The sequence below is a fragment of the Otolemur garnettii genome, unplaced genomic scaffold, assembly GCF_000181295.1.
Source record: "Otolemur garnettii isolate 467f Iridium unplaced genomic scaffold, OtoGar3 scaffold00031, whole genome shotgun sequence".
Classification (NCBI taxonomy): Eukaryota; Metazoa; Chordata; class Mammalia; order Primates; family Galagidae; genus Otolemur; species Otolemur garnettii.
In genome coordinates, this window is record NW_003852426.1 from 2,441,510 (window position 1) to 2,451,305 (window position 9,796).

At 48.9% G+C, this 9,796-nt stretch overlaps 2 protein-coding genes across 3 annotated transcripts in view; one reads left to right on the forward strand and one right to left on the reverse strand.

The window, feature by feature from the left end:
- LST1 (leukocyte specific transcript 1) overlaps positions 1 to 2,392 on the forward strand; it is a 6,726-nt gene extending 4,334 nt beyond the window's left edge. For both annotated transcript variants that reach the window (XM_023512946.1, XM_012804728.2), the window contains 4 exons: positions 796 to 904; positions 1,284 to 1,379; positions 1,653 to 1,675; positions 2,168 to 2,392. In XM_023512946.1, the coding sequence (XP_023368714.1) occupies positions 889 to 904; positions 1,284 to 1,379; positions 1,653 to 1,675; positions 2,168 to 2,323 (291 nt within the window). In that variant the 5' untranslated portion in view covers positions 796 to 888 and the 3' untranslated portion in view covers positions 2,324 to 2,392. The remainder of the gene's footprint in view (positions 1 to 795; positions 905 to 1,283; positions 1,380 to 1,652; positions 1,676 to 2,167) is intronic.
- An 829-nt stretch (positions 2,393 to 3,221) lies between these two features.
- On the reverse strand, positions 3,222 to 7,003 carry NCR3 (natural cytotoxicity triggering receptor 3). The gene is made up of 4 exons (XM_012804738.2): positions 6,865 to 7,003; positions 3,731 to 4,075; positions 3,499 to 3,606; positions 3,222 to 3,357 (listed from the first exon to the last, which is right to left on the reverse strand). Exons 1-4 carry the CDS (start codon positions 6,905 to 6,907, stop codon positions 3,311 to 3,313), a joined length of 543 nt encoding a protein of 180 aa, XP_012660192.1. The 5' UTR covers positions 6,908 to 7,003; the 3' UTR covers positions 3,222 to 3,310.
- Between the last annotated feature and the right edge of the window lie 2,793 nt (positions 7,004 to 9,796).

A 9,796-nucleotide genomic window follows, 5' to 3' on the forward strand; every position in this document is an offset into this window, starting at 1 on the left:
GTTGTTTGGCGGGTCCGGGCTGGGGATTCGAACCTGCCACCTTAGGTGTATGTGGCTGGCGCCTTAGCCGGTTGAGCTATAGGCGCCGAGCCTAGCGCTCTCTTCTACCTGGGCTTCCCCCACCCCCTGACATTCCTCTTAAACCCAGAGGGTCTCAGTTTCTAGCTGTAGTTAATGTATCTGGCTCTGGGATGAAGTCAGTGGCCCCCACTTTGCCCTCAAACAGGAACTAGTGGAGGGAGGACAGGAAGAGCCTGAGGGGAAGTTATGGGGCCCCAGACATTTCTTCATGCCCTACTTTAGCCCCAGCAGTATCTGCCTGCGGGAAGCAGCTCTCCACAGCAGCCAAGTGGGGCTCCATGCTCCCATGGTGGTCTGGGGCTGAGGGAGTAGCCCAGCTGGTGGATGCCCTGATACCATCTTCCTTATTTTTCCTCCAGCACCCACCTCCACTCAGACCTTAGGTCCTCCCATCAGCCCCTCACCAGCCCTTAGACTACCAAGTGCTGGGGAGGCCCCCCTAAGCCACCTGGCCAGGTGAGGGCAGAGAGAAGGGGGTGGGCTCTGGAGCTGGACAGAGCCAGCCTTGAACCCTAGCTCTACCCTTCCGGGATGGATTGCCTAGTAAAGTCCAGGCTTGAGTCTCAGGTCCTCACCTGGGCAAAGGGCACTAAAATATCCTTCATTGTTGTGGAAATTAGTGGTGATGAATGAAAAGTGCCCAGCTCACAGTTGGCACATAGGTAAGACTTCTTGGCCCAGGAGAATTATAACAGAGGGCCCCTCACTTTACAGATAAAGTACGTGAGGCACGAGACTAGCCCTTGGCCATTTAGCTTAAAAGAGCTACAATTCCTGACCTCCAGGCCAGTTCTTCCTGCAAACCTAATGCTGGATTTTGACAGTAAGTAAAGGGCCCCTCACTTCTGCACAGGTGCTCAAAGAGTAATGGGTGAGCAGTGGTGTGTGCAGTTCATGACTAGGTAGTCAGGGCTTCCCAGGCAGCCAGTGCAGGAGGAAAAAGCACTTCACAGGAGGCCCAGAAACAGCAGGGATCATGGTGGGAAGCCTGTGGGGGATGAGCAGTTGCAGATAAGGTGAGCTGGGGTAGCTGGGAGGGAGCACACCCCTGGCAGGAAGTGAGGTGGGTGAAGATCTGAGAGTGTAGTTTTCTGCCTCTAAAACTATTGGAGAGGGGATGTGATAAACCCCCAACGAACCCAGAGCCTGGGCTGGGCTGAAGAGAGAGTGGGCCCTCTGACCTTCAGCCCTCTTCCCTACAGCAAAAATTTACCTCTTTGCGGGCTTGGGGCTGGGAGGGCTCCTGCTGTTTGCTGTGGTCATCCTGTCCACCTGCCTATGTCGGCTCCATCGCAGAGGTGAGTCCCCTTCCCCCCTCATTTACCCCACAGCAAGGCCTCCCTCAGCATACCCATCCCCTTTCCTGCTCTCTTCCCCATCAGTCCTGACAGGCCCTGGGTGAGGAAGAAGGTGGGAGTTGGGTGGGAGAGGTGAGAGTATCAGAGAGGCCAGGCGTCTGGCCATGGGAAGCCCGAGGAAGTCAGCAAGTGAACAAACCCCTGCCAAGGGGGTGGGAGCCAGGGAGGAGCGCTGGGAGATGGGGCTGTACTAAACTGCTTCTTTTTTTCCAGTGAAGAGGCTGGAGAGGAGCTGGGTGAGTCTGAGAACAGGGAAGGGGAGGGCAAGAGAGAACCTGAATGGGTGGTGGGGAGCAAGTCAGCTAAGAGCCAGGAAGAGGGACAGGGGCCAAAAGACAGGAGAGAGAAAGCAGGAGCATGAGAGGGGCAGAGAAAATAAGGGCAAGAAAGAGAGACATGGAGAAAATAAGAGAGAGAGAATCCAAGAGAAAAGGTAGGAGAGAGAGGATAAGAGTGAGAGACGGGGAGAAAATGAGACACAAAGAGAAGGCAATGAGAGAAAGGGGCAAGAGAGAGAGAGAAGGGGAGGGAGAAAAAGAGGGAGGGAGGGAGATGGAGAGACAAAGAGGGAGAGAGAGAAAGAGGAGAGAGAGAGGAAGGGAAAGAGGCTCCAGAGAGGCAGGGAGGTGAGAAAGACAGGAGGTGGCTGCAGAACTCAGAACACCAAGAACACAGCAGGGAAGGACCCAAGGGTGGCTCCTTCCATCAGCACCTTCTGCCTTGGCCAGGCCCAGCTCCCAGAGCAAGAGCTCCATTACGCATCTCTACAGAGGCTGCCAGTGAGCAGCACCAAGGGACTTGACCTCCAGAACAGAGAAGAGGAAGGCACCAATGTGGACCCCAGTGGCGATTATGCTTCTATTGCCAATAAAAAACCCACCTGAGTGTCCCAGATGCCTCCCTTGACCCAGGCTGATGGTCAGGGTCACCCTGCTGTTCATCCAGTAAAGACTATGGCCATCGCACCTTCTATGTCTCCGTCCTCTCAGTCCTCTCAGTCCATCTCAAGCCCCATTCACAATGACCATCATCAAAACTTATGTGGCTCACTGTCCTACCCACTCTGGCAGTTGTTTTTTTTTTTTTGGCCAGGGCTGGGTTTGAACCCACCACCTCCGGCATATGGGGCCAGTGCCTTACTCCTCTGAGCCACAGGCACTGCCCGCACCCACTCTGGAGTCAAGTAGAGATTTATTGAATGAATAAGGGTGTTTAGGGACTGGAGCTTCTTTGAGGGCCAGAAAAGAGTATTTGTGGGCCTGGCAGGAAAGTGCAGTAGATACGTAAGAATAATCTTGGCGGGGCCTATGGCTCAGTGAGTAGGGCGTTGGCCCCATACACTGAGGGTAGGGGGTTCAAACCTGTGCCAGCCAAACAGCAACAACAACAAAAAATAACCAGGCACTGTGGCAGGCACCTGTAGTCCCAGCTACTTGAGAGGCTGAGGCAAGAGAATCGCCTAAGCCCAAGAGTTAGAGGTTGCTGTAAGCTGTGACACCAAGGCACTCTACCCAGGGCAACATAGTGAGACTCTGGCTCAAAAAAAAAAAAAAGAATCAGATCTGATAATCCCCATTTTTCAGGAGAATCAGGCTCAGCCTCCTTAGGAAAGGGGCTATTCTGAGCTTCTGGGTAGTGGTGGGAGTGGTCCTAGGCACAGGAGCTGGGAAGCTTCCTCCTTGGGAGCACTGCAAGTCAGACTTGGGGGAAGGAGTTAAGAGCTGGGGGAATCCAGGGGGAGGAGTACTGGGCATCTGGAGAATGGAGAAGAAAGTCTGAGAGTTATAAGGAGGAGTTCATGATGGAGCAGAGCACGATTTATTGGAGTCTTTTGAAGAGGGTTTGGGATCATTACGGTCTGGAATGACTCTTCAGAGGCTGTCCAGGGAGTGACAGTGTGTTCCCAGGTGACAGTGGCCTGGTGGGAGAGAGGACAAGAGCTGCTCTGTGCCGCCACTCCAAAGGTCTCCTTCTCTTCTTGATCTCAGTCCCCCCTTCTCCAACCCTCTTATGTCCCTCCCATCTCATCCATCATTATTGCCCTGGGTCCTTTACTCACATTTGCCCTGGTAGTAGAGGGTGCTGCCCACGGCCACAGACAGAAAACTGAAGGCATAGAGTCCTGCCCGAAGGAGAAAGACTGTACCAACCCCTGGCTGAGGATGTCCTAGATGGAGACAGTAGAGGAAGGGGCTTGGTAAATGGGGTCTTGAGGAGGAAGTGTGCACAGGCACAGGAGGGGTGTAAGGCAGGGGGCTTCCTGGGAGGATCCCTGACTCCCAATGCCTCACCTTTCTCCACCACCAGCCGAGTCCCATTCCCTGTCCCAACACCCAGGCCCAGGACCTCCACCCTGCACACGTAGATGCCAGCATCATGGCCTCGGATGTTCAAGATGTGCAGCTCAGCCTGGTGGTCACAAAGGAAGCGGGAAGAGGCAAGGGGGACCAGGCGGCCCCTGAACTCTGGGGTCCCATTCCTCACCTCCTTCCCTGGAGCCACCTTGTCTCGGAACCATTTGACAAAGCCAATGGCCAGTCTCCCTTGGCCAGCATTGAAGGAACAGGGCAGGAAGGCAGAAGATCCTTCTTGTGTAAGAATTTCGGGAGGCTGGAACACCCAGAGAGCACAGGATCCTGTGAGCAGAGAACAGACCCAGAGAACCAGCTTCCTAGTTACTCCAAAGAAAAAAGACAAGACAGTTTGGAATACATGTCAGGTGCATTGGGACCAACACATAGAGAATCATTAAATCCTTTCATCTTTCCCAAACTAGTTTCATTTTTTCTCCTTCTTTTTATCTATTGTTTTATTTCTCTCTTTTTTTTTTTTTTTTTTTTTTAGCTGGGGCTGGGTTTGAACCTGCCACCTCCAGCATATGGGGCCAGTGCCCTACACCTTTGAGCCACAGGCGCTGCCCCAATTTATTTCTTTTGGAGATAGATTCTCATTCTGTCCCCTGCCTAGAATGCTGTCATCCTAACTCATTGCAATTTCAAACTCCTGAGTTCAAGCAATCCTCTTGTCTCAGCTTCCCAAGTAGCTGAGACTACAGGTGCACACCACTACACCTAGCTGATTGTTCTATTTTTAGTAGAGACAGGGTCTCACTCTTGCTCAGGCTAGTCTTAAATTCCTGATCTCAAGCAATCCTTCCACCTCAGCCTCCCAGACTGGTAATATTATAGGTGTGAGCCATCAAGCCCAGCCCCAATCTGATTTCTTAACATTGCTTATTAAATCATTTATCAAATTCTTTCCCATGGCAACTCTCGCCTTCACCCTCTACCATCATCCTCCTCAGTGGTTCTCAACTTTCCTATTGCCGTGACCCTTTAATACAGTTCCTCATATTGTGGTGACTTCCAACCATAAAATTATTTTCTTTTTTTTTTTTTTTTTTTTGAGACAGAGCCTCAAGCTGTCCCCCTGGGTAGAGTGCCGTGGCATTACAGCTCACAGCAACCTCCAACTCCTGGGCTCAAGCGAGTCTCCTGCCTCCGCCTCCCAAGTAGCTGGGACCACAGGCGCCCGCCACAACGCCCGGCTATTTTTTGGTTGCAGCCGTCATTGTTGTTTGGCGGGTCCGGGCTGGGGATTCGAACCCGCCACCTTAGGTGTACGTGGCTGGCGCCTTAGCCGGTTGAGCTATAGGCGCCGAGCCCATAAAATTATTTTCATCGCTACTTCATAACTGTAATTTTACTACTGTTATGAATCGTAAGGTAAATATCTGATATGCAGGATGTATTTTCATTGTTACAAAGGTTGAAAACTGCTGCTCCAGCTAGATGTTCTCTAGTAACTTGTCTAGCTGAAATTTAACCTGTCATAGTGAGGGTAAAGTTCCTTAATGAATAGTAGCCTAGTTAACTAATATTACTAATTATGTTTTTTGGCTCAGTGCCTGTAGCTCAGTGAGTAGGGCGCCGGCCACATACACTGAGGCTGGTGAGTTAGAGCCTGGCCCAGGCCTACTAAACAACAATGACAACTGCAACCAAAACATAGCCAGGCATTACTGTAGCAGGTGCCTGTAGTCCCAACTACTTGGGGACTTGGAAGGCTGAGGCAAGAGAATTGCTTGAGCCCAAACCTCTTGCTGTGAGCTGTGACGCCATATCACTCTACCACGGGTGACATAGTGAGACTCTGTCTCAAAAAAAAAAAAAAAAAAAAATGAAAAAACTAATTGTGTTTTTTCAGGTATTTTTTTAGCACCAATGGCTTTCTATAGTAAGCCATCCTTCCTCTTTTATTTTTTGTTAAAGAGCATGAACTAATTAAATCTCCAAGTGAAGACATGACTGTAATTGGTTGAGATTCCTATTTAACTCATCCAAATATTAAAATTTCTAATTAAATCCTCTAGCTAGGGAAATTCACTAGTCATTCTACTCCAGTTGTTCTCCAGCTTGTTTGTTAAGACAAATTCCTGGGGCTCGCGCTTGTAGCTCAGCAGCTAGAGCGCCAGCCACATACACCAGACTGGCAGGTTTAAACCCAACCCAGGCCCACCAAACAACAATGACAACTAGAAACAAAAAATAGCCAGGTGTTGTGGTGGTCGCCTGTAGTCCCAGCTACTTGGGAGGCTGAGGCAAAAGAATCACTTAAGCCCAAGAGTTTGAGGTTGCTGTGAGCTGTGACCCCATGGCATTCTACCCAGGCCAACACTACCCCCAACCATAAAACTGTTTTTGTTGAAACTCTGTCTCACAAAAAAAAAAAAAGAAAGAAAGAAAGAAAAAGACAAATTCCTGGGGCCAAGCACGGTGGCTCATGCCTGTAATCCTAGCACTCTTGGCGGGGCCCAGGCAGGTGGATTGCTTAAGCTCAGGAGTTTGAGACCAACTTGAGCAAGAGTGAGACACTGTCTCTACTAAAAATAAGAAAAACTAGCCAGGTGTACTGGTATGCACCTGTAGTCTCAGCTACTTGGGAAGCTGAGACAAGAGGATTGCTTAAACTCAGGAGTTTGAAATTCCAATGAGTTATGATGATGCCATTCTAGCCAGGGGGACAGAGTAAGACTTGATTTCAAAAAATGAAAAAAATAAATATTATTTTTTATAAAAAGACAAATTCTTGGGCCCACCCTCAAGAGTTTTTCATTCAGTAGATCTGGTGTGGAGCCAGAAAATTTGTCCCAGGTTCCCAGGAATCTTTAAGAACTTCTGTTTTAGTTCATGGAAATGGCTCATAGTTAAGGTCTCTTAGTCCATTAAAAAACAGTTTCACTAAGAAATTTATCTTAGATATAATTGGGTCTCTCAAACTCCTAATTATATGTCTAGACCCTAGATAATAAATCTCAATGTTCAGTTCTCACCAGACCTGCTCCCTGGGGCCTCTAGTCCAGCCTTCCCCATCTTCTTCCTCCCAGCCCCACATCCCTGGGGATCCTCCGCGCACACCCAGTCACCTGGATGGGCCATGATCAAGATGAACAACGGCATCCAGTCCATGTCAGAGTGTCCCAAGTGGACTTGAGCCGTGAGGTCTGGGTAGAACTGGTATGACCCACTACTTGTGGCCAGTCACGCCTTTGATCACCAGATGGGGGTGGGGAGCTTCCTGTGACACAGAGGACTCACACAAGGCTTGATGCTGTGGCTCATGCCTGTAATTCTAGCACTCTGGGAGGCCAAGACGGGAGGATTTCTTGAGCTCAGTAGTTGAAAACTAGCCTAAGCAAGAGTGAAACCTCTACTAGAAATAGAAAAATTATCTGGGCGCTGTGGTGAGTACCTTAGTCCCAGCTATTTGGGAGGCTAAAGCAGAAGATAGCTTGAGCCCAGGAGGCTGAGGTTGCCGTGAGTTAGGCTGATGCCTCGGCACTCTATTCTGGGAGATAGACATTCTGTCTGAAAAAAAAAAAAGAGGACTCATACATCATTTGTCAAGGACCTCAACCACCAGGGAGCTCGAGCATCAAATGCGTATTCCCCCTGAGGATAGAGGATGCTGCTAATGTAGACATCTGGGTCTCTAGGGGGCAAAGAGGACCAGCTTGTGGGCAAGTTGCCTAAGTGTGTGAGGGAGTGTGAGGCTGAGATGGCTGCTAACCCCAGGGTAGGTAGGCGGATAGGCTGGTGAGACCAGGATGTGGTTCCCCAACCTTCTGAGGTTCAAGAAAACCAGTCCTTTACCTAGAATAAGACTCTAGGAGCCCTTCTGGGCCCAGAAGTCAACCTACTTCCCCTCCCCACTGCTCCCCAGTGCCCAGGCCCCACCCCACCCTTTCCCTTCCTGGAGTCTGACCCCTTACCCCCAACCAGCAGAGGACCCTCTAGGGCTGCTTTAGAATTTCTATGAGAGGATTAGAAGAAGGAAGCTGATTGATGAGTGGTGGGGTGAAGGGTTATTGTGGACTGTGTCTGGAAGCTGTATTTGCATAGCTATCATTCTGTTTTACTTTGATAGTGTTTTTTGTTCATTTTTGTGGGGTTTTTAGCTTTTTAAAGTCTTTTATTTTTATAGAGACAGGGTCTCACTTTGTCACTCAGGCTGGAATGCAGTGGCTTAATCATAGCTCGCTATAACTTCCAACTCCTGGGCTCAAGAGTTTTTCCTGCCTCAGCCTCCTGAGTAGCTGAGACTACAGGGGCGTGCTACTACGCCTGGTTATGAAATTACCCTTAAAAATTAATAAAGAGGTACAATCTGAGAACTGTGGCAAGGTCCTAACTAAAAATAAGACATAGGACCAGCTAGAAATAATGACAGTAATTAGCCACTGTCCCCTTGTTGGCTTCTTTATAATTGCTATTCTGGAGTCATATAGCTGGTGGTCACAAAGATTCTTAACTTTCTCTGTAGATAACATCGCTCTTCAGAACCTAAAGGTAGTTTTTGACATATCTTCAAGAGTCTAGACCATACCAAGGAACAGATGGTTCCTTGAACTCAGCCAATTACCAAACCTATTGCCTAATCCTTTGCCCACCAAACTATCCTTAAAAATCTTATCTTCCAGTGGCACCGTAGCTCAGTTGGCATGGCGCCAGCCACATACACCTAGGGTGGCGGGTTCGAACCTGGACAGGGCCTGCTAAGTAACAATGACAACTGCAACCAAAAAATAGTTGGGCGTTGTGGCAGGCACCTGTAGTCCCAGCTACTTGGGAGGCTGAGGCAAGAGAATCGCTTAAGCCCAAGAGTTTGAGGTAGCTGTGAGCTGTGATGCCACAGCACTCTACCCAAGGTGACAGCTTGAGACTCTGTCTCAAAAAAAAAAAAAATTGAGTTTCCCAAATTCTTGGGGAGGTGGACACTCCTACCTTCCTGCTTAGCACTCTACAGAATTAAACACCTTTTTCTGCTGTAACATCTGCTGTCTCTGTGTATAGGCTTCCTCTAGAACAGCGGCAATGAACCTGGGTAGGTGGTAACAGCTGTATTTTGATGGTGTTGACTTGAGTGGTGTGGCAGGGGAATAAGTGCAGCTGATAGAGAAGTGAGGACTCAATCGTATTCAGATCTCCACTAAAGGAATACACTCTAGGAGTGGACAGCTTTATCTAGTACCTTCCCCAGGGGCTTATCACCCCTTGAGATATCCACTCATTTATATTTTATTCACCATTTAACTCACATTTACTGAGAACCTATAAAGCATGCATTACATAAAAAGTGCTTTTACACACACAAATAAAAGACACAGTGCATTACACATAACTGCAGGGTTACCCAGGCATACTGAGGAGGTATTTCAGTTTCACTTCCAAACTACTACAATACAGCGAGTATCACAATAAAGCGAGTCACAGATTTTGGTTTCCCAGAGTGCATATAGAACTTATGCTTCAATCCTAGCACTATGGGAAGACAAGACGGGAGAATTGTTTGATGTCATTAGTTTAAGACCAGCCTGAGCAAGAGCAAGGCCCCTGTCCATACAAAAATTGAAAAATTATGGCTGGATATGGTGGCTCACGCCTGTTATCCCAGCACTCTGAAAGGCCGAGGTCGGTCAATCACCTGAGCTCTCGAGTTCAAGACCAGCCTGAGCTAGAACAAGATCCCATCTCTAAAAATAGCTGAGCGCTGTGGCAGGTGCCTGTAGTCCCAGCTACTTGATAGATTGAGGCAAGAGAATTGCTTGAGCCCAAGACTTTGAGGTTGATGTGAGCTATGACACCATGGCACTCTATTGGGAGTGACAAATTGAAACTGTCTCAAAACAAATAGTTTTTGGAAAAATTATCCAGGCATGGTGGCAAGCACCTGTAGTTCTAGCTACTCAGGAGGCTGAGACAGGAAGATTCCTAGAACCAAGGAGTGTGGTGGCTCATACCTGTAATCCTAGCACTTTGGGAGATAGGGAAGATCACTAGAGGACAGGAGTTGAAGAC

What these genes read in the sequence shown, in the direction of transcription:
- NCR3 (XM_012804738.2), bottom strand. Translation starts at nt 6,907, where the DNA reads ATGGACTGGATGCCGTTGTTCATCTTGATCATGGCCCATCCAG. An exon ending in CTTGATCATGGCCCATCCAG is followed by an intron (nt 4,076 to 6,864) that starts GTGACTGGGTGT and finishes CTCTGCTCACAG; the next exon opens with GATCCTGTGCTCTCTGGGTG. An exon ending in CCTCTACTACCAGGGCAAAT is followed by an intron (nt 3,358 to 3,498) that starts GTGAGTAAAGGA and finishes CTCTCCCACCAG; the next exon opens with GCCACTGTCACCTGGGAACA.